The sequence below is a fragment of the Camellia sinensis genome, chromosome 4, assembly GCF_055761805.1.
Source record: "Camellia sinensis isolate YWXY chromosome 4, ASM5576180v1, whole genome shotgun sequence".
Taxonomy (NCBI): Eukaryota; Viridiplantae; Streptophyta; class Magnoliopsida; order Ericales; family Theaceae; genus Camellia; species Camellia sinensis.
In genome coordinates this window covers 21,816,509-21,838,445 of record NC_138964.1, presented here as the reverse complement: position 1 = coordinate 21,838,445, position 21,937 = coordinate 21,816,509, and the positions used below count along the sequence as shown (strand labels likewise).

At 35.3% G+C, this 21,937-nt stretch overlaps 1 protein-coding gene across 1 annotated transcript; it reads right to left on the bottom strand.

Annotated features, from left to right (window-relative positions):
* Positions 1-11,168: 11,168 nt before the first annotated feature.
* On the bottom strand, positions 11,169-12,820 carry LOC145823632 (receptor kinase-like protein Xa21). Its single transcript, XM_082923117.1, has 3 exons — positions 12,541-12,820; positions 11,745-11,812; positions 11,169-11,441 (listed from the first exon to the last, which is right to left on the bottom strand). The coding sequence occupies exons 1-3, from the start codon at positions 12,818-12,820 to the stop codon at positions 11,169-11,171; spliced, it is 621 nt and encodes a 206-aa protein (XP_082779243.1).
* Positions 12,821-21,937: the final 9,117 nt, after the last annotated feature.

Genomic DNA, 21,937 nt, shown 5'->3' with positions numbered 1-21,937 from the left:
ATTTTGTCAGATTAACACTTCATAGGAACTTTGTTAGGTTTTTATTCTTGGCAATCCCGTTTGACAAAACTCCTTTTTGTTGTATTTGTTTTCGCACTTTTTATTTCAGTGAGGCTATGAGTTTTTAGATGCGAATCTAACTCGAATTGTGCCTTGCAGAGAAGTTTTGTGATGTTAATTTTTTCAAGATTGCCACTTCGCTGATTATGAAGGGGATTGAGCTGCCCGATCAGCTCGAGGGGGTCCAGGGGGCTGCGCCCCTTGGCGGGTTCGGGGCAGCGCCACGGCGGGGTCGAGGGGCAGCGCCCCTGAAGCAAAATGCAAAAATGCATTCCAAGTTACCTGTCCGCTCGAGCGGACATTCCCCCGCTCGAGCGAAGAATGCTGAGTTCCAGAAGTTTAGTCCACCTGCAAAAATACTGGATGTTGTTTTTTCTCGCTCGAGCGGAACTTTTCGTGCTCGAGCGGCCAATCTGACGCTCGAGCGGAGATCGCGGGACAGTTTTCTATAAATATGTGATTCAGTCATATTTCACGATTACTTCTCCAGATCTTCTTCTTGGGTTCTAGGGTTTATATCTGGGGATATTTTGCTAGTTTTTTTTTGATGTTTTGATTCAGTATTCAACTCATGGTTTAAAGAGTATACATCAAAGGGTTTTTATTTGTTCTATAAAAGAGAGAGTTGTTCTTCGATGGATTCTGAAGAATTCAAGCCTGAAGCTTTGGTGGATTCTGGAGTGGCTCATCGTAAAGACAATTCCGAGGTGAAGACGGGGTTAGAAGAGACACATAGGGGTTGGTTCAATTCGGGTGTGGATTCACTAGGTAATTGAGAGTATACCAGTGTAATTCTTTTAAATCTTCTTAGTGGATTGTTTTGTGGCTGTTGCCTGGGGTTTTTTTATCACAATTCGAGGTGTCCAATTATGGTTTTTCCACATAAAATCGTTGTGTCGATTTGTCTTGATTGTTTGATTGGGATTGTTATATACTGCTTAAGATTGATACATAATCACAAATCAATATCTAGGGGATTTCTAGATTTTTCAAACTTGAAGGTAAAATGCCAAATATCTATATTTTGAAATTGTAAAATTGGTAAGATTTTGTTTTTCCCCCTGAACTTTCCACATTTTAATAAATTAATACAAATGAACTAGAACAGTGATATATTTCTTGTCAATATTAGTATGAGTACTTAACTTGGGAAATTCCGCACCCCATCTTCAAAGAATAATTATTTCTTTTCTGACTACATGACAAGTTCCTTATTACCAAAGACAGGTGCTGATTTGTTTTCTTTTCTTATCAATGTTTTTTATTTATTTTAAAGGGGTGGTTGGGGGACTACATCCGACACAAATCTATGATCAAAGTCAACATTACTCCTTCAATTGTATTCAATTTTTTTTTTCTTCTTTATCTTAGTTCATATCCTCATGGCTTCAATTTTTGTCCATTTTTGTGTGTGCACGCATGTGTGTATTAAAGTTCACTATCTTCTCAATAGAAGAACAAAAAAATGTAGCTATCTAATTGTTGATAAAAAATTAGAAGGAAAAAAAAAGAAATAGAAAAAGAAAAATTAAGCTTTGGTTTATATGCTTCTTCTTGTTAAGAAAGATTGAAGCAAAAATATGGTTCCAAAATACAACAAATATTAGCAAAGAAATAAAGTGGCACACCCGTCAATGCCCTGCTTTCAATTAAAAGATAGCGAATACTAGCAAACAAATAAATTGACACACCCGCCAGTGCCCTGCTATCAATTAAAAGAAAGCAAATAAATAAATTGGCACACCCGCCAGTGCATTACTATAAATTAAAAGAAAGCAAAGAAATAAAGTGGCACACCCACCAGTGCCCTGCTATTAATTAAAGGAAATAAAATACAAGCAAATAAATAAATTGGCACACTTGCCAGTACCTTGCTATCAATTAGAAAGCAAACGAACGCACATAAATTAGCACACCCGTTAGTGCTACTACTAGGAGGGAGGGAGGTATACCTTTACTTCTATTTAAAGATGGTGAAATTGAGGACCTGCGACAAAAGAAAATAGAACATGAAAATGTGTTAGAAAATAAGACAATGCTTTAGGAAATTTAAGATTATGGGGAGAAAGGGTATAATATATTATGACGAATGTCATTTTGCACATATCCTTCCACATTCACAATCTATCTACACAAACACACAAATATAATCATTTATCTCTTGAAGTAATACATTTACATTCATCATATATTGTAAAACTGCATATAAATCCAATCCAAGATTACTTTGAGCTACAAATTTGCTATAGATTGAATATAAACAGATAATTTATTATTTTTAAAATATATATTCTACAATCATTGCCACTGGATCCGCAATTACATTAAAGTCCCCATGTTTTGAAAAATATGTTTTAAGTTTTAACTAGGCTTAAAAAAATAGACCATAACCTCTTCCAATTCCTAGAATAGAAAGCAGATTTTCTGTTGGGGAATGACCATATTATATGAACCCAACTGTCTTCGTATTTTTGTTAAAACAGACAAAAAAAAGAAAAAAAAGTGTCTTGGTATTTTTGCGTCATTTTTGGTTTTAGACCAAGAAATAAACAAAACACTATTAGCACTACAAATTGCGGAGCTCTTTTCGTTGATAAGTTTTTCAAAAGGGTTTTGTTGGAAAATAAAATGAGTAATGCCATGTAAATATAAAATTCATACATAAAATTTATTCTGAATGATATGATTTCTTAAGCATGTTGTTTTCGTATTGTTTTTGTGACAAATTTTGTATAACAATTATGTTTAAATGGGTGCATTTGAAAATTGAAAATGGAAGATCCAAAGTCTCCCCCATGTAAAATTGCACTTGTAAACCCTGCAAAACCCAGATTATAGCAAATATTATTGCACCTCTAAAGTCTTTAAACAAACTAAACTACTAAAAGAATTTCCCACTTATGCCTGATTTCATGAAATGATCAAAATGTGCATGTTTTGTTAAGGTTGTATGCCCAATGGGTGATCATAGTTTGTGGCACTAGGTAAGTGTTGTTAACCAAGGGGAAAAAACACTCTATATGGTTGTGTGCATAATGAGCATGTAATTATGCACAAAAGAACACGCGACACAATGCACTCACTCACAAAAATATATTCAACACGACAATGTTTACAGTAAAATCATAAAATTCAAACAAATCAAATAATCCAAATCCGTGAAAATGAAATTATTGAACAAGTACCTCAAGTAATACCATTTTCAGATTTTTATTTTCAACGAAAATAATTTAAAATCATTACAGTTAAAAAGAAAACTCAAAAGGAACCTAATCCTTGCATGCATTACTTGCATATATCCGATGTTTGGTTACAAAAGAAGAATGAAAAAGATTTTAAAGTTATTACATCTCACATAAACATTGATCTGTAGAAATGTATGTAGCAAATAAAAAATTAATGTGAAGCACAATGCTTTCCCCAACCAATGTGCTAGGTTTTGAATAAGCTAAAATTCAAAAAATTTCAGTAAGATATATTTGATCATTGTATACCCAAGATATATTTGATATAGTTCAGTGAGCTAGATTTTAACTATTTTTGGTATCCAAAATCATTTGAAAGATCTCATGCTTAATAAACACTAATTTACCAAAAAGATTTACTTATCTTCTTTCTAGTGAGTAAAAAGGGCAGCACATTCAAATTCCTCTCCAAATGCTCTTCACTAAAGTTTATTTTTGTTGATCCCAAAAAAAAGAAGAAGAAACTAATGCATTTTTACGAATATCTTAAATGCAATCAAATTTCAAAGAACAATTTGAAAAAGATCATTTAAAATACAATTTGGAATAGTTTCGAACAGTCTCTCATTCTTTGGATTATCTTAACTATGATCAAAGAATCGTTTAGAACAGTTTGGAACAGCTTAAATCTAATCAAATTCAATCGTCTTAAACACTAGAGAGAAAAATAGTTTAAAATCGCTACCAAGTTTGGAAAAAACTCTTTAAGTTGTAGTTTCCCTAGTCCAATGTTCAAAATTCTTAGATAATATGAAGAATGAGAGACAAAATTGGATAAAAATCAAAGTGTCTAGAGTTTTCCAAATAGCCAAAAATGAAGGGTTAGTAAAGTTATAATAAATAGGTCATATGGGTTTCACCCCACAAACAATGAACTTAAAAGAAGTAAAAAATCAACAAGCAAAGAAGAGTTCACAAAATGGACCATAACACAATGATAGAGAGAGAGAGAGAGAGAGAGAGAGAGAAAGAGAGAGAATATATCAGCAAAAGAACACAAGAAGATGCATAGACTTCAATTGCTTCTTATATTAACACATAATCAGAATAAGGCTCACAAAATGGAACAACATATATACTAGATTAAGTTGCAAAAAATGGAGATGGAAGAGTTTCGACTTTGCGGGAAGGTCTTTCGAGTAGCGTCGTAGGAGAGAGAAAATTGTCGGAGTCGCGTTGGGAGAAAAACGTTAGGGCTTTCTTAGAGGGGAGAGAGAGAAAGAGAGAGAGAGAGAGAGAGAGGAACTTTTCAGTCAGGACAACAACTGGTTGAGAAGGTTTCAAGTTTTTTCCATTAAATTATTCAATGGCTTAGATTAGTTTGTGAAGATTCAATGGTTAAGATATAAAGTGCACATGGTAGCAGGACTCGGAAATCAAAAGTGACAAAACAGTGGAAAAAAAATTCTTTATTTTTTGCAAGAAACATCTATGTATATTTTGCAAGAAATTGAAAAGCAACTTACCATGTTGTTATGGGTTGTACAATAAATTTAACAATCTTGCATTTTCCAACATTATCATTTATCATGCTAAATAAAGAAGGGAAAAAACAAAATTCAAAATTTTCCCTTTCTCACACTTTCCACTACTTCAATCCTAAAGTTTCACACTAATCTTTCATGGTTGCTAGGAAAGCATCCACGCTTAGAGGAAAGACAGTAATTCATGGGTTATCTTAACATCAATACACTTTGAAAAAAGTATGTGGTGCAAATTCATTTTATTAAACATAAGCTTCATGTTGACTGCTTTTTAGCTAAAATTAAAATCATATACTTCAATTCTTTTTAGGTTTTCACACTTTTTTATTGGTTGGTGTCTCTTTCCCGTTAGCTTCTCAACTACTCATGCTTAAACAACGATACAACTGAAGTTAAAGTACTCTTTGATTAATATTTTTGGAAGTATTTTTATTGTATGTGAACTAATTTCGCTTATATATATATTTGAAAACCAATCAAACAAATGATTTACTTGAGATGGCTATTTAATTCAACTAGAACAAGAAGTACTAAACATTACCAAAAACACTTGGAATAACTATTTTCCCCAACGTACAAACTGGGAGGTCCCACCACAAGTTATAGTTGCTTCATGTGAATATCACTAAATATAAATTGGAATAGTCAATCATAAGTTTTCAACATCTAAATACAATGAAAATATAGTTCCAAAATACATTTGTTTAAATTGCTAACAAACTAAGCATTTTTACAAACATATTAAATGCAATCAAAATTCAAATAACATAATTAGCTCTATAATTTTAATGCCAAAATTTCTCATAAAATATTTTGCAACAACTCACGAACAAGTTATGGAAGCAAAAATATGGTTACAAAATACTATATTAAAAAATGTAAAAATGGATTATTTCATTAAGAATGTCAGCCGAGATATATAAATAGCAAAATAGAACAAAATTGTTACCAAGCCTTGCTTCAGTACAAATTTCGAAGTGTGAGCCAAGAGACACTGGAATAGAAATCCAGATGGAACACTAGAGACAACAAATAGGGTAAAAATCACAGAGGATAGTTTTAGAAGAGGGATGATTTCAGAAATATTCAAAGAGTAAAAAATGGGAAAGAAGAGAGTTTTAGAAAAGGGTTTAGGGTTTCAGAATAATCAGAGGGAGAGGCATACCTTGTTGATTGCTCTTCAAAAAAAAAAAAAAAATTTTTTTTTCTCAGAAACCAAACGAAGGGTCACTGGGTTAGATTAGGGTTTTAAACCAAACAACCACTTAGAACCCGCAATCAGTTGAGTCAGACGAAGAGAGACGAATGAGCGCAGTAGAGAGAGAAGAGAGCGAGAGTAGCAGGGAAGAGATCACTCGAAGGAGGGAGTAGTAACGGGAGAGGGAGAGGGAGTGGGAGAGACGAAAGAGAGAGAGAGAGAGAGAGAGAGACTACGTTAATATTGGATTGGAGATGGTCAACCGGTTGCTCCGGTGTCTAAATTTTCAAAATTAAAGAATTCAATGGTCATGATGTATTTGTGTAATCCAATGGCCAATAATTGTCACCGTCTTTGTGCGCGCGTCTCTTTATTGAAATTGTGTGACTATAAACTCTTACTTGGCTACAGTTTTGTATTTTGATACAAGGTATATTGAATGTATATCATGTTTTTTGTTGTGCATTTTTTTGATGTTAATTTTTTTTTTTTTTTTTTTTTTGTAAACATATACTTTTTCTCATGTTGATGTCTTCATGCTTTGTCCCCTTAAAAACAAGTTGTTTCTTAGACACATTTTTTGTTCTCTCTTTCTTTTTCTTTTTCTTTTTTTTTTTTCGTATCTGCATTTGTTTATAAACTAGTGATCAGGTTTTTTGCAGGTGGGAAGAGGGGGAGTAGTAGGTGTTGCAGGTAGTTTTTAGGTTGTCCACTTAACCAAGTTTTTGGTTGTTTTATTGTACTTAATTTACTCATATGATTCCCCATCTTTACCTTAGAAGTGCTTATTAGTTGGGTTTTGGTTCACAAATTTTTCTGAAAGGTGGCCAATTAGTTGGGTTTACAAATCAAGTTGTGAATTGGCTGGTTCGTGGCTGATTCATTATTGAGCCATAAATTTGTTAAACATATTTCATTTGTTTGGTTGTTTCACTTGATTATCGAAATACATTGCTTTTTAATCAATATATAGATTTTCTAATTTATTTTACTTCTTTTAATTTTTCTTGCATTGTTTTCATTCTCAAAAGTGGTGGAGAGAAGAAGTAACCCAATATCTAGCTTTGTATTGCACTGTAAAGGTACGTTAGTTGTTTTGCTTATATTTTAGAACATCTTCTTTAACTGTTTTTTAGCTCTAAAATTGTTGTATGTCTTTTTCATTATATTGGTTCAATTGCATTGATCAATTGGATGTTGGATTATGCAAAAGACCAAGAAATTTGGCAACTTACTATGGTATGTAATCTTCCAGGGATGTAAGAAAATTGGTTGATTACCTTTTTTTGCTCTAAATAGTTTGAATGCTCTCAATTGAATCTTATTAGATGTGAAGTTATAAAATATTTTGGATTGATTATGAAAAAAATCTTGTGTTGATGTCCATTTTAAGTTTTATGTTTTTGTTATTTGAGCACAACCTTTGAATAATATTTTTTTTAAGGGGTACAGTAAATGATCATCTCCAAACAAATTATCTTCATTGTTCAAGGTACTCTGGAGTGTTTTGGAAAATTGGTTAAAAGCTAGTTTTTTAGCTTTTTTTTGGCTTTTTTTGTCTTTTTGTGGGTAAAAATATGAGAGGTGGTGTGATCCAAAATGAGTTAAAAACCAAAAGCTTTCTTTTAACCAGCTTCCCAAAGTGCCCCACAACTTCTTTGGTACCCAAAAGCATTATTGAAGTGGACTTCGTTGGTATTTTGTACACGATTTTGCTTAGGATGGTAAAACTTTGATGCGAAGGTTCCCGTCACGAATCGGTATCAATATTTTAAATTTAGCAATCACCTCATTAAAAAAAAAAAAAAACACTATTAGAATCAACAAGGGAAATTTTTTCATAAATGTTTGGAAAGGGCCTACCTAGGTACAAGAGGGATAGAACAACTGAAACAAAGGATTAATTGTACCATGTCCGTTAAGAGATATGGTAAATCCTATGGTATGCACCCCCAACACAAAAATGTGCAATTTTATCAAGAAAAATTCATAACATTAACTATAAAATGTGTAATCTCACTATAAATTTATGTTATAAATCTAAAATTTTGCAGTTGCGAAAATTTGTGGTTTGGTTATGAATTTTTTTGTTATGCTAATTTGTAGCGAGATTATATATTTTGCTATTGATGTTACGAAATTTTGTAGTAGGATACATACACATAATATTGCAAGTGTATGTGTATGTGCATGTGCATGTGATGCAAGGTAGAATAATGAGATGAAACTCAAATACAAAGATTAACTACGAATTTCATAAAAGAAATACTCTCTCTTGAACATATATTATTTCTCTCAAAATAAGATGCTTTGCAATAAGACTCACTCCCATTATTTATAGGGAACAAGCCCCAATACAATAGGAGAAAAGCTAAGGTAATACTCACTAATCAAGCCTAAATCAAAGATAATATGAAAATTACCAATAATAGAAAGATTTAAGTTAATCTCAAATCTAGAAACTTGAATAAAAATTACATATTTTGGGAAAAATCTAACCGCAAATGGATTCGTTTACACCAAGTAATTAACGAATCAATTATTTTCAAAAACAACGAAGTCGCGAAATTGGAGACCTAAATATTAGAATTTGGCCCAAATCCATTGTACACTATGGAAAATAGATGGATATTGATTGTGACGTCATTTTCTATAGAGACCCTAATTTTTTGTAATTACACTTGAAACTCTGAGCCTTAGGTTAGTAGCATTTTAGCCCTAGTTCCATAAAAGTCTGCGTAAGGGCCCAAGTAAAGAATAATTTCTCCGTGTGTTACCATAATTAAATCATAGAACACCACTCTATGATTGGAACTATCCTAAAACTTGGTTTTATTTATTTTACCTCATAATTTCTAAATTAATTCACACATTTTATTTTTATTTCTATTTTTTTTGTTTTTATTGTCTTTCATTTATTATTTATTTGAATAGAATACTATTATGTATTTGAATATATCATAGTTTAAATATATATATATATATATATATAATATGTTGGTAGAAGAGTTGGTTCGATAACAACAAACAAACAAAAAAAAAAAACAAAAAAAAAAAAAACAAATATCTAGATATTTAGTTCACTTAGCCATTAAGCTACCTTATACTCTATAAATTGAGATCTTGTCCAAATCCACTCCCACGTTTTTGAACAGCCCAAAGAGAGGGTGAGAGAGGGAGAGTTGGCTCAAAGGAAGTAGAGAAGTAAGAAGAAAAAAAAAAAAGAGAAGAGAAAAAGAAGGAATTCTTGAAGGTAAGAACATACCTCTCCCTTAATTTCTCCAATCCTTTCATCAACTCATTCTATTGTCTAGTATGTCTCTTGTGTTACAAATTAATGGTAAATAGGGTTTTTGGTGTGTGTGAAAGTATGGGCATGATATAGTGTCATTGTCTTTGCAAATTTGTGAAATTAAGCACTGCTGCAACTTCTCTAATTTAAAAGAAATATCAAATCTATCTAATTCTCAAATCTGAATTTATTTTAGAATATTTTATGTGTTTAGAGCTTGTGACAATTTTATTAGCTCCTAATTGTGTGTTTTTAGGGCTTGGATAATTTGTTGAAAAATCTGGTCCTGAGTCTCTGAAAAACAGTTCACTTTTAGCAATTTTATAAAATTCTAGAAAAATCATCCCATGTTGGTTCTTCTGTAAAAATTTAGAACTCTGAGTTCTCTTTCCAACAGATTTTATTTGACTGAAAACCATCGGGTAGATTGAGAGAAAAGCTAGTTTTCCCAAAGGGTGACAGATCTGGACAGGTTTTCAAATATAGTTTGTAGATGAATTTTTGGAGGGGCTGTGCAACTTCTGAAAATTGAAACTGAAACTAGACAGATTGAGTATTGTTTTTGTGCAATTTCAGCCCCTAATTTGACCTATAAGTATTTTTACCAAAGCGTTCTTGTTAGCCCTGTAGAACCGAACAGTGCTGGAAATTGTATTCTATTATGTTAATTGTCTCTAAGTGTTTCAAAGCATTTCTAATGTTGTTTTCTTGCCTTACTATACTTATGAATGATGATCATGGACTATATTTCCTCTCGTATGTTTTTCTCATACTCTTATATGATCGAATTACCGAATGTGACTAACTTACCTAGCAAAAGATCTAATAAACGGGAAATGATAAGGGGCTGGCAATGGGTGACGTTCATCTTAGTGTTTTAGAACAATTTTATACATATGCATGACATGAATTATGATGGGATTAATACCAAATGAGTTAAGTTTTGTGTAAGCGTTTTGAGCGAGCCCCTAGGTTGACACGGACGTATTCAGACTCTATGTGGTGGTTTCAGGGTGTAAGCGAGCCCTTAGGTATGGTATGTGCAGGGTGTAAGCGAGCCCTAGGCACGATTTGGGGTGTAAGCGAGCCCACTTGTTTGGCCGTCCCTTTTGAGGTCCATCGATGTCGTTGATTGATAAATAACCGGGAGGCGGGCATGGGTGGTAAGGTCTGCAAAGCAGCAAAAGGGGGAGTTCTGAGTAGTCCGGTGTTTAATCTTTTGGTTGGGTAGAAGGATGTCTTTGGGGGGTTCTAGATGCCTAGTCTAACTACTAATTCATAAAAACCTTAACGTGAGTATGTTATGTTACCTGATTTGTTTTGTGTATGGTTGATTGATTGATAGAAGATATAGGGGTGTGTGTGTTTTTACTGGGCATTTCAAGCTCATGGCGTGTTATGCCAGGTGAAGAAGCAGCTTACGACGGGGAAGGTTATCTCGAAGACAATCAAGATGAAGTTTTAGAGCCGTGGTTCACTGGAAAATTTTGGACCAGTAGTTTGTTTTTGTTTTCTCTCTTCTTTTACCTTTTGGTTTGACGGTGTTTTGTAAACCTCTAGTGGAACTCAAATTAGTTATCTATGTTATAACTCTGCTTATACCTGTATATTAAAATATTGTGGTTATCTCTTTTGTTTGAGTTGTACTTTATATATTTCTCTTGTGGTCTCAAATTTTGGGGCGTGACACTTTCAGTGTTTCGACTGAATTCTACGTCATTCTGAGTGCGTACTAACTCACATCTACTAGTGCCTTTTGTCTTTGCTATGCTTGTCCATGAGTTCTAGAGAACTCTATGGCCAAACACTCTGCATCATCATGTCAAATACTTTGGATGCGAAGGAGTTGCTTTCTGATCTTGTTCAGCTTGACAAGAACCTTTTTAATGTCACTCACTAGTGCACTCTAAACCCAACTCTAAAATAGCAAGAAGAATGCTTTGTGAGGTAACCATGTCAGTGCCATTTTGCATCCTCAATAAACCACCATCCACTATTTCCATAATTTTGTTGGGAAGTGATGCGCTCACCCATTGCCTTAAACTGATGTCTGCAGAGAACATTTCATCTGTGGGTTTGTTTCTTGTGAATGTTTCCAAAAGCATCACACCATAGGTATGTATATCACCATTTGTTGAGACTCTGTCCTTCGGAGCCATACTCTGTATAAAATATGAAATTTGTTATATATCACTGATCTTTGTTACCATTTTATGTTGCCATATATATGGATCCATATAATTGACTTCCTTGTTTGAAGATGATTATGAAAAAATTAATGAAAACAACTAATATCTTGCCAAGTATCTTGGTCATCTAAAACGGTGAAAAAAATAGATGATATATATAGAATTTCATGGAGGTAGCCCAATTAGGCAAAATATTTTATTTCAAAATTGGTTAAAACTGGATAACATAGACACCTATGATCCATAAAATATGCATTTTGTGTCTCCTTAATATACCAAATTTGAATTTTTGTCAAAAAAGTTTTTAAAATTTGAGTCAAACTTCTCCAATTTCACCCAACGGTCTAAACATTGACAAAATAATAATATAAATTCATCTATGTATCGATAGTATGCGTGTCATATCACTTGAGTCTAAAGTTTTAAATTTATCAATTTTATCCAATAGCATTGTGAGGCTATGCTTTGTCTTCTTAATTAGTGTTTAGTGACCAAAGCAACAAAATTGAAGACTTTTGAAAAATAAGTGACATGAAACACACTTCAAGGATTATAATTGTAGTTATTACTATTTTAATGATTTAAACAATCCCTTGGAAATTAAACCAATTTGTTTCAAATTGAAAACATTAGGAATAAAATTGACAAAATTAAAACCCGGGCGACAAAAATAATATGACAGAATGTATATTTTAGGAACCCGGTGTGTTTTATCCTAAAATCATTCATTGCCTCGTATTTTCTTCTTTTTTCTTTTTGGCTATATAATCCTTTAACCTTGTAATCTAATTAATCTAGTAATTAGTGTCAATATTAGGCATGTGGTTCAACATTAAAGTTGCATTGAAAAGCCAGAACCTATCTCAACTTGACATTATGTTCTTGATGAAAGCAATATATTGACACTTAACAAAAGCCATCTATGATATTTCTTCGGCGAACTTAAAACATAAAATTTACACTCAAGACATGCATGCCAAACAAATTAATAATAAATACATAGAAAATTGATTTGTAACAAAGTCTGTCAAATGAGAAATATATAGTAAATAAAGGTAATTAAAACATTTACCTGGAGCAATATAGCCGATGGTACCTAAAGTCCTGGTCTGTATTGCAGTCTTGTTTTCAGCTAAAATTTTTGCAATGCCGAAGTCAGCAACATGTGCAACCATGTCTTCATCTAGAAGGACATTGCTCGGCTTCAAATCACAATGAACCACAGGGTCTAATTGACCATAATGGAGATATTCCAGAGCTAATGCTACATCAATCATGATACCAATCCCTTGAAGGAGATTAAGGTAGGAGTTATGAGAATATAACCACATTTCAAGGCTTCCATTAGACATATATTGCAAAACCAATGCTCTTAACTCAGGATTAGAGCATGTTGTTATAACTCCAACGAGATTTCTATGTCGAGTTGTTCGCAACACTTTACATTCTACATCAAAACTTTTGAAAACTCCTTCAAGTTGCTAATTTAAAACCTTAACAGCGACAATTGTCCCATCTGAAAGTACACCTTTGTATACCGAGCCATAGCTTCCTACTCCAAGCAAGTTGGCTTTGCAGAAGTCATCTGTGGCTTGTCGAAGCTCTAGATATGAAATCATTCTGTGCTCCGTTGTTGCATATAAATCTATCAGATTTTGACTTTGGACATTGTTTCCATGATTTCTTTTCACAATATACACACCAATAGAAAAGATTAGCATCAACGCAATGACAGGAAGAATGTATCGAAGATTAATTTTAATCATCGACTTCTCAGAACTATTGCTTGCACATGGTGGCACTTTCAAAATAGGATTCCCACAAAGTGCTTCATTCTCCATGAAAGACCGTGATGTGAGGTTCATGAACGGCCCTTCATTTGGAATCTCCCCAGCCAATTTATTGCAAGAGAAATTCATGTATTGGATATGTGAAAGTGCCTCAAGAGACTTAGGTATCTGTCCAAATAGATTGTTGTGTGAAAGATCCAAGTAATCCAATGTTATCAAATTGCCCATTGTGTTTGGAATGGGTCCCGAAAATGAGTTCCTAGACAGGTTCAAAGAAGTTAGGCTTTGAAATGACACAATAACTCTCGGAATGCTTCTTGAGATTTGATTCCAAGATAAATCCAAGATTTCCATCACTTTTGATGGTTTTATGTTTGGATCTAGGCTTTCACCTAATGAATTGAACGAAAGATTCAAGTCCCTTAAAGTTTCAAGGTTCCATAAACTCGATGGTATGAAGGTCAGTTTATTATGAGAAAGCTTCATCACCTGCAAACCTCTAAGATTTTCAATGCAACTGGGGATCAATCCAGATAACTTATTTTCCTCTACATAAAGTTCCCCAAAGTTGTCCAAAAGGCAAATCTCATTTGGAATTGATCCATCAAAGTTGTTACCGCCAAGATACAACCTTTGTGAGCTTTTAATTTCTCCAAGAGTTGAGGGGATGTTTCCATTCAGATTATTGTCAGCCAATGCAAGTACAGTCAAATTCCTCAAAGAGCCAATCTCTTTAGGAATTGTACCAATTAGTGTATTTTGAGAAACATAAAGTATTTCCAAAGAGTTTGAAAGATTTCCAATAGAATTGGGTAGGGTGCCACTTAATTTACTTTGTTCCACCTCCAACCGCACCAAGGAAGTACAATTTGTCAAATCTGTGAGAAAACTAAGTTCAATACTTCCTCGTTCATTTGTCAGTTGATTTTGAAATAAATGCAAACGTTCTAGGTGTTTTAGATTGCCTAAATGTCTTGGTACTGGTCCAGTAAACAAGTTGGCCGCTTGTCACGCCCCAACCCTGCCCCTAAAAGATCGGGCATGACCTGTGCGGAAGTAGACACTAAACCTGGTATAAATATATACATAGGGGCCTGAACGGAAGCGTTGCTGACTAAGATAATATAAGAAAGTATGACATCCATTGAGCTACCACTATCATGCCAGGATCACAAATATCGTATAAGACGAATAGATATAAGGAGCACACATTTGAGAACTAGATATTTATATATACATACATAAGCATATATAGAGCCAGCCCCAAGATTGGGCATAGAACAAAAAATATTATATACATAACCCCCTAAGCCAATAACGAAAGTATATGCCATGATCTAGCAAAACATTACATAAAAGAACGGCTACAACCAAGGGCTTAGGCTGACAAAAGTGTGACGGTGGCCGGTTAGGACCGACCTCTAGCATGGTTACCTACAGAAAGAGACATAACATAGAGTGAGCCAGGCTCAGTGAATAATAGTATTTAAGTGCTTCGATACTTTATTAACATTGTAATACATATAAAAGTGTAAGTAATGCGGAGATCATGTAGCGAGTCTGAATTTGTACACATTTACTGAATAACTTTATCGGTTCACAGTCTCATAGATTGGCCCTTGGCCTAAAGGGTTCACACGTTCACAACTTAGCCCTTAGCTTCATAATTCCATAACTTAGAATCATAGTTTCACAATTTGGCCCTCGGCCCCTTAAATCCATATTTCACAAGTTGGCTCTCGGCCTCATGGATTCACATTTCACAAGTTCTTTCGATGTTTCCTTAGTTCACACTGGGTCTCAATTTTATGACTTCACAAGTTCTTTTGGTACTTTCACAACTTCACACCGTTTCTTAATTTCATAGCCTCACATTTCTTTCCACATGGCACATATATTAAGCACAATGTTAATAACAATAATACTTGGCGAGATTAAAGTACATCTAGTACTATTACTCACTGTGTTGCGGCGGGGCACTTGATCCTCTTGAAGCATGTCCTACACATGCACAAGATACACATTAGTTTCCCTCTTTCTTGTTAAATCAATTCTTGATTCATTTTTCTTTGATTAATTTAACGAACATTATAACAATATCAGTTGCAGGTTTCGACAATGTTAGAGGAGCCAACACGCAAAACAGAGCAACCCGTGTTTCCCGGCCTGGGCCGTACGTGCGGCAAGGTCTCCCGCACGTGCGGCAGTGATGCCCCGCACGTGCCTTTTTAGCAGTGTTGAACTCCAAAATTTGCCATTTTTCCCGCACGTGCGGCCATGACTCCCGCACGTGCGGCTGGGGCTCCCGCACGTGCAGCCTTGGACCCGGTACGTGCGGCGATTCTGCACAAAAAGGTCCGAAAATTCTACACAATTCTATCCTTTTGTAGATGTGTTTAGGGCCTCAAAACTTAACTATAAATTGCTAATGTAAGGCTCAAATGCATGTGAATAAGCATCAAAATACATACTTCATTTGAATATAAGTTAAATCATTATTCCACACTCATAAACACTCCCCATTTCATGAGATTCCTAACTTTACACACATATATAGACAAAGCCATGTCAAATAATAAAAGTCAAGCAACTCAATTGAGTCATAGCTATTTTAAATTAAGTCAAAACATTCACATTCACTTCTTACACACCCTTAGAACCACAATTCCAACCCTTGAGTGCCATGATTTTGAGCATATCTCTCACTATAGAAGAAGAAGGAGAGTTGTAGGAGTTAATTAATATAACATCTACATACCTTGTGCTAAAGTTTCTCAATTCCCCACCTTCTACCCTTCAACCTTTCTCTCCTCTAAGCTTTTCTCTCCAGAGCCATGTATTGAGTGAGGAAGTTGTTTTTGTTTTTATCAAGTGGTCAAAGAACACCCACATACATATATATATATAAGGAGGGAATAGGACAAAAAATTAATCGTTTAATCATTCCCAAATCAAATTTCTGCAAATATGCTTATTATTACTTAAAAATTATGCCGTTTCCAAATACGAAGTCTGTTTCAGATTACCAAGTCTCTAAGATTCTCAATTTCTGATTTACCCATTCTAGGTGTGACAAATACCCCCATTGCCCAACAGATACATGTTAAATTCATAACGTTTGTATACATAAATTTAATTTCTCCTGAAATTTCACATTAAGTATTTGAAGGCTCAGAATAATTGACTGAAATATATCACACAATCATAGACGAGGGTCGGGTTATTACACCGCTAGCGTTAGCTTAGTGAGCTTAGAAGAATTGGAGAGAAATGAAGGGATGTTTCCAGTTAGTTGCTTGTCATTCAAATAGAGGGATTCAACATTAGGAAGGCAAATGCCATTATTTGTTGGAAGGTTTCGAGAAAAGGCATTCAAATTCAAGTCTTGATTAACCATTGAAGGCTTGTTAAAAATTGCAGGAGGTATTGGACCTGTGAGATAATTGAATAGAAGGTAAATTTTCTTCAAATTTGGAAGTTGTGCAAATTCAGTTGGAATGTTTCCATAAATGTGATTCACTTCTAGCCCAAACGCTTCTAAGCTTGAAATGTTGCCAAAGGAAGGTGGAATAGTACCTATAATGTAACAACCCACATTTATGGCTTAGTCATGTTCATCTGCATTCACATCATGTGGTCTTGTTAAGTTTGCATTCATGAATCTTGCCTTGTTTTGTGCTCATGTGATTTGTCTAAGTGTTGTATGCATGCTTTGTTCCTTCCTTGGTGTCGCAAGCCTAAGTTATGTTAAGCCTAGATCATTCTAAGCCGAGCTCATCTTCAGTCCAGAATTATCTTGGAACCACTTTCCTTGACCTCCACCTTTGCCCTGACATATTGGCCGAGATGTTACCTTTGCACCTAAGTGACCTTGTCCTGGAGTGGTATGACCTAGACCGAGGTGTGGCACATCTAGGCCAAGGTGTGGCACAGTTTAGTCAAGTGTTGTCCTTCCTAGCCGAGGTCATTGTCACCTTAGTTGCCGAAGCTTTGTCCTTAGCCGATGTCATCACTTGCTGGAGTGCCTTGCCGGGTAGCTTGTTAGATACGCTTTGTCGTACACATGTCTTGTCAATCTATCACCTTTTTGAGGAGAACCAACCAGCCGTTGCCACGTGTCCGAGCTGAGTGTTAAATCAGCCGGCAAAGAGAGAAACCTATCATTTGTTATATCCTTGTTTTTGAAGAGGAGAGAGAGGCTCTAGGAGAGGAAGAGGAGTTCTTGAGGGAGAGTGGATTTCCAAGCTTGATCCCTAGAGATCGAACCGTTAGATCCGTGTTCTAAGGTTAGATTCTTGAGCTGCTCATGTTGTTCTTCATGTTCATGTTATTGCATTTGCATGATTGAATATGATTTGTAAGCCATGCATTGCTTTGAAGTTCAGTTTTAGAAAGAGAAAATAGTATTCATGTGTTCTTCAAGAAAAGTCATGTTTTGATCCGAAAGCTCATGCCAAGATCCATGTTTTTGTGTTTGTTTCCATATGATCTTCAAGTATGGGTACCCAGGTCCATGTTTTCGAACTCATAGCATGAAATCCCAGATTTTGTAATAAAGAAGTTATGATTTTAGTATTCATGTTCTTCATGATCTTCATGTTCATGTTCTTCACGGGTGGAAACCCAGATCTCCAGACCTCACTTCCCTAAGTGTAGTCGCCGAGATCACTCTTACCTAGACCTCACACTTAGGCCAAGCATCGTATCTCACTTTGGCCTACCTTGCATGATCACTTACACCTTTAGTTTGTCTTGTGCGCACCTCGGCATGCAGCCGCACGCCGAAGCCTAGGTAACCACACCTCGGCCAGGAGGTGTGGGACCTCGGCAAAGACCTGGTTGGTACCCAGCATGTCTTCCTAACATGTAAAACAGTGTTTTGACTTCCAGCATGTTTTCCTGAGATCATTTGCATGCATGTAAGACTTGTTTTGAGAAGTACGTTCAGTAGACTTTGCCATGTGTTTGTAGGACTTGGACCTTTGCCTTGATCCCGACGTCCGAAGAGCTATGTGAGTGGTATTTTTAATAAAGTTATGTTATAAAGATTTGATAAAGCCTTGTTTCGTTTTGATAAAAGCATTTGATCAAGCATGAATGATTATCCCTATTTTTATGTATCAAGTAAGCTTTGTTTCGATGACATTCTTGGAAAGTCCCTTGTGCTGGAGGACTCTAAACTTTCGCAGTACTAAGTATGAGAGATCTCTACCATCGACGGTCTATGAACGGATGTCCCCACCGACGGCCTTGTGTGGGTGGTTTGTCTAATCGATTCCGGGTCGATTATTCCTTTGTTTTGCCACTGACAGTTTACCGCATGGGTTTTGTAAGTCCGGAATGTCATCCCTTGTATTATGTTGATGTTATTAACATCCAAAGTAAGTAAGCAAGTTTTGTAAGTTTTGATTGATGAACTAGATTCATCCCATGTTTTGTACAAGCTATGATATGTATGTTTTGCAAAGATCTCAGTTATCATTCATTTAAAACCTTTATTACTTGTACTATTCACTGGGTATCCAAGCTCACCCTCTCTATATATATGTAGTAATAAGCAAGAAGTCGGCTACGCTGAGATATGTGTTTTGTATGTATGTTATGTCGGCATTGAGGATGTCGGCAATCTAGAAGATTATGTTTCTTGACTTGTAGTTCATGTGTTTTGTATATGTCGGCTTGAGAGGCCTTTGATCAAGATGTAATATGTATTTTGCTTATGTTATATTCAAGATGTAAGACCATGTTAAAGATGCATGTTATTTCATTTGATCTATGCACTGCTCTTATGGACCACTTTTATTGTAAATTATTGCTTTTGCACTTGTTAGCCCCATATGTATACTCTGATTGTGTGTGATCTTTGTAAGTTGGCCTTCGGTAAATCTCGGATTACTGGCCATCACGACACCATTCTACTAGGGGCGGAATGGGGTCGTGACATATAAGTTCATTTCCACTTAGAGCAAGGAAACGTAGAGAGGATAAAGTGCTCAACTCTTTCGGAATTCTACCACTAAATTTATTACTTGCAAGAGATATCACTTCAAGCCTTTGACAGTGGTGTAAACCAAGTGGGATGTTTCCTTCTAACATATTAAAAAATAAATAAAGGGTTTTTAGGCGACGCAAATGGCCTATTTCATCTATTAGATGACCGTAGAAGCTATTGTTGCCAAGATCGAGTAGTTGGAGGAAAGAAAGATTACCAACATGAGGAGATATGGTGCCTTCGAGACCCATGTTGCCAAGGTGCAAGCCTGTGACTCTTCGTCTACGTCGGCTGCATAAGACCCCTGCCCAGCCACAAAATTGGTTTCTTTCGTCCAGTTACTCAACACATTATTGGGATCATTTTTGATGGATGATTTGAACCTGAGGAGAGCTAATTGGTCTGTGAAGTTCGAGGAACAAATGGCCAAATCAACCATGTGTAAGTGCACTAACAGTGCCAGAGCTCCCATAAGAGAAGCATTGTACAGACTCCTCATGGACATGATTGTGAGAGAGAGGGAGAGAGAGGCAGAGAGAGAGAATGCTTAAGCATAAGCTTGTGAAAATGTACGTTCATCATCATATCCATACATTATATATAGTGTTTTCCATGTAATCTATTCGTCAATAACTTGAAAAATCTAGAAATCCCCCCTAGATATTGATTTGTGATTATGTTACAATTTTAAGCAGTATATAACAATCCCAATCAAACAATCAAGACAAATCAACACAACGATTTTAACGTGGAAAAACCACAATTGGACACCTCCAACTGTGATTAAAAAAACCACGGGCAACAGCCACAAAACAATCCACTAAGAAGATTTAAAGGAATTACACAGGTATACTCTCAATTACCTAGCGAATCCACGCCTAATTGAACCAACCTCTATGTGCCTCTTCCAACCCTGTCTTCACCTCGGAATTGTCTTTACGATGAGCCACTCCAGAATCTACCGAAGCTTCAGGCTCGAATTCTTTAGAATCCACCGAAGAACAACTCTCTCTCTCTTGTGTATAACAAACAAAACCTTTGATGTACTCTCTTTAAACCATGAGTTGAATACTCAATAAAACATCAAAGAAAACTAACAAAATATCCCCAGATATAAACCTTAAGAACCAAAAAGAAGATCTGGAGGAATTCAATAGTTTTGGGAGAAAACCAACTATTTATAGAAAATCCAAAAGTAATCCTAATTTTGGAAGGAATCCAATTACTTATAAAAATCCAAAAGTAATCCTAGTTTTGGAAGAAAATCAACTTCTTAAAGAAATCCTTGTCAAACGGGATTGCCAATAATAAAACCTAACAATCTCCCCCTTTGGCAATGCCATGACAAAACACACCTAACAAATAAAATCCTAAACACCCCAACCCATTACAGCCAGCAAAAGCCAACTTCTTTCTCAAGGTCATGATATGCAAAACAGCTATTAGTGCCACAATCTCCAAAACAACTATTAGTTCCACAAAAGTATATGAAAAAGCAATAGACATATGACACGATTATCTTGAAACATGAGATGGAAAACATGAATAGATGAAAACTAAGACTCATGAAAAATAACTCTCAAACAACAAAAGCAAGATCATAAACCACACAAGCAATGATATGACGACGTAAAAATCAGGGGTATGCAAAAAGGAAATAATTTGCAAACAGTGCAAAGAAACATGCAAACACAACTATCGCCAATTTCCCTTACCAAACGAATCAAAGTGTTCATGCTAACAAACTCTTGCAATGAAAAACCAAACTCCCCCTCACTAAAAACAAAAAAAAAAAGAAGAAAAACGACAAAAATAATATGGTGGAGCAAGCAAGGAATTCCAGATTTGTACCTTAAAAACACACAAGATTATCCAAGAAGCACCATTACAAGAAAACACAATGTGCACAGTCTGTAGAAGATTCCTCATGAAAGAAAGTGATGTATTATGTGAAAAGCATAGATCCCATGATAAAAGTGTGTGTGTGACTCTTGGAGTTCGACAAACACTAGATTCAATCCTAGTAGTGATATGAAAGCTGGACCTCCAACAAGAGAATCTTAAGCACGACAAAGGAAAGTCAAACCACTAGGAATCAAGGGGTATTTGGTGAGTGTAAAGGCGGAGGCTCCCCCTTAATCAATGAATCTTTTCTTTTCTTTTTTTCCTTTCTTTTGCACATTTTTTCCTTTCTTTTGCATATTTTGTCTTTTTCTTTTTCTTTTTCTTTTTCACAATCATTAGTGGCTGACACGCTCAAGAGTATGGAAACCGAACTAGAGAAGCATGGATATAATAAGGATGGCCTGGTTGGTGACTCTGAGGTAGCCTTTTCCTCATGGCTAGACTGCAAAGAATTAAGGGGAACGCCATGGAGATGCAAAAAGATGGTAGGTGGTTAAGAGACTCAACATCACCCATGATATGCTAGTATAGGTCAATTCCTCTCGAAAAGCAAAAGATACAATGCCAGAAGTCCATAAAAAAAATAATAATCACTAAGACGGATGACTCCAAAATTTGCTAATCCAAGAGTGTGTACAGAATGAGACATGCTAATCAAAAAACACACACACTCCAAAATGAGTAATGACCACAGAAAGCACTCATATATTAACAAGTAATGGATATTCTCATCAAATCCAATATGCACCAAGGACCACTCAAAAATTTCAAGCTTGCAAAAC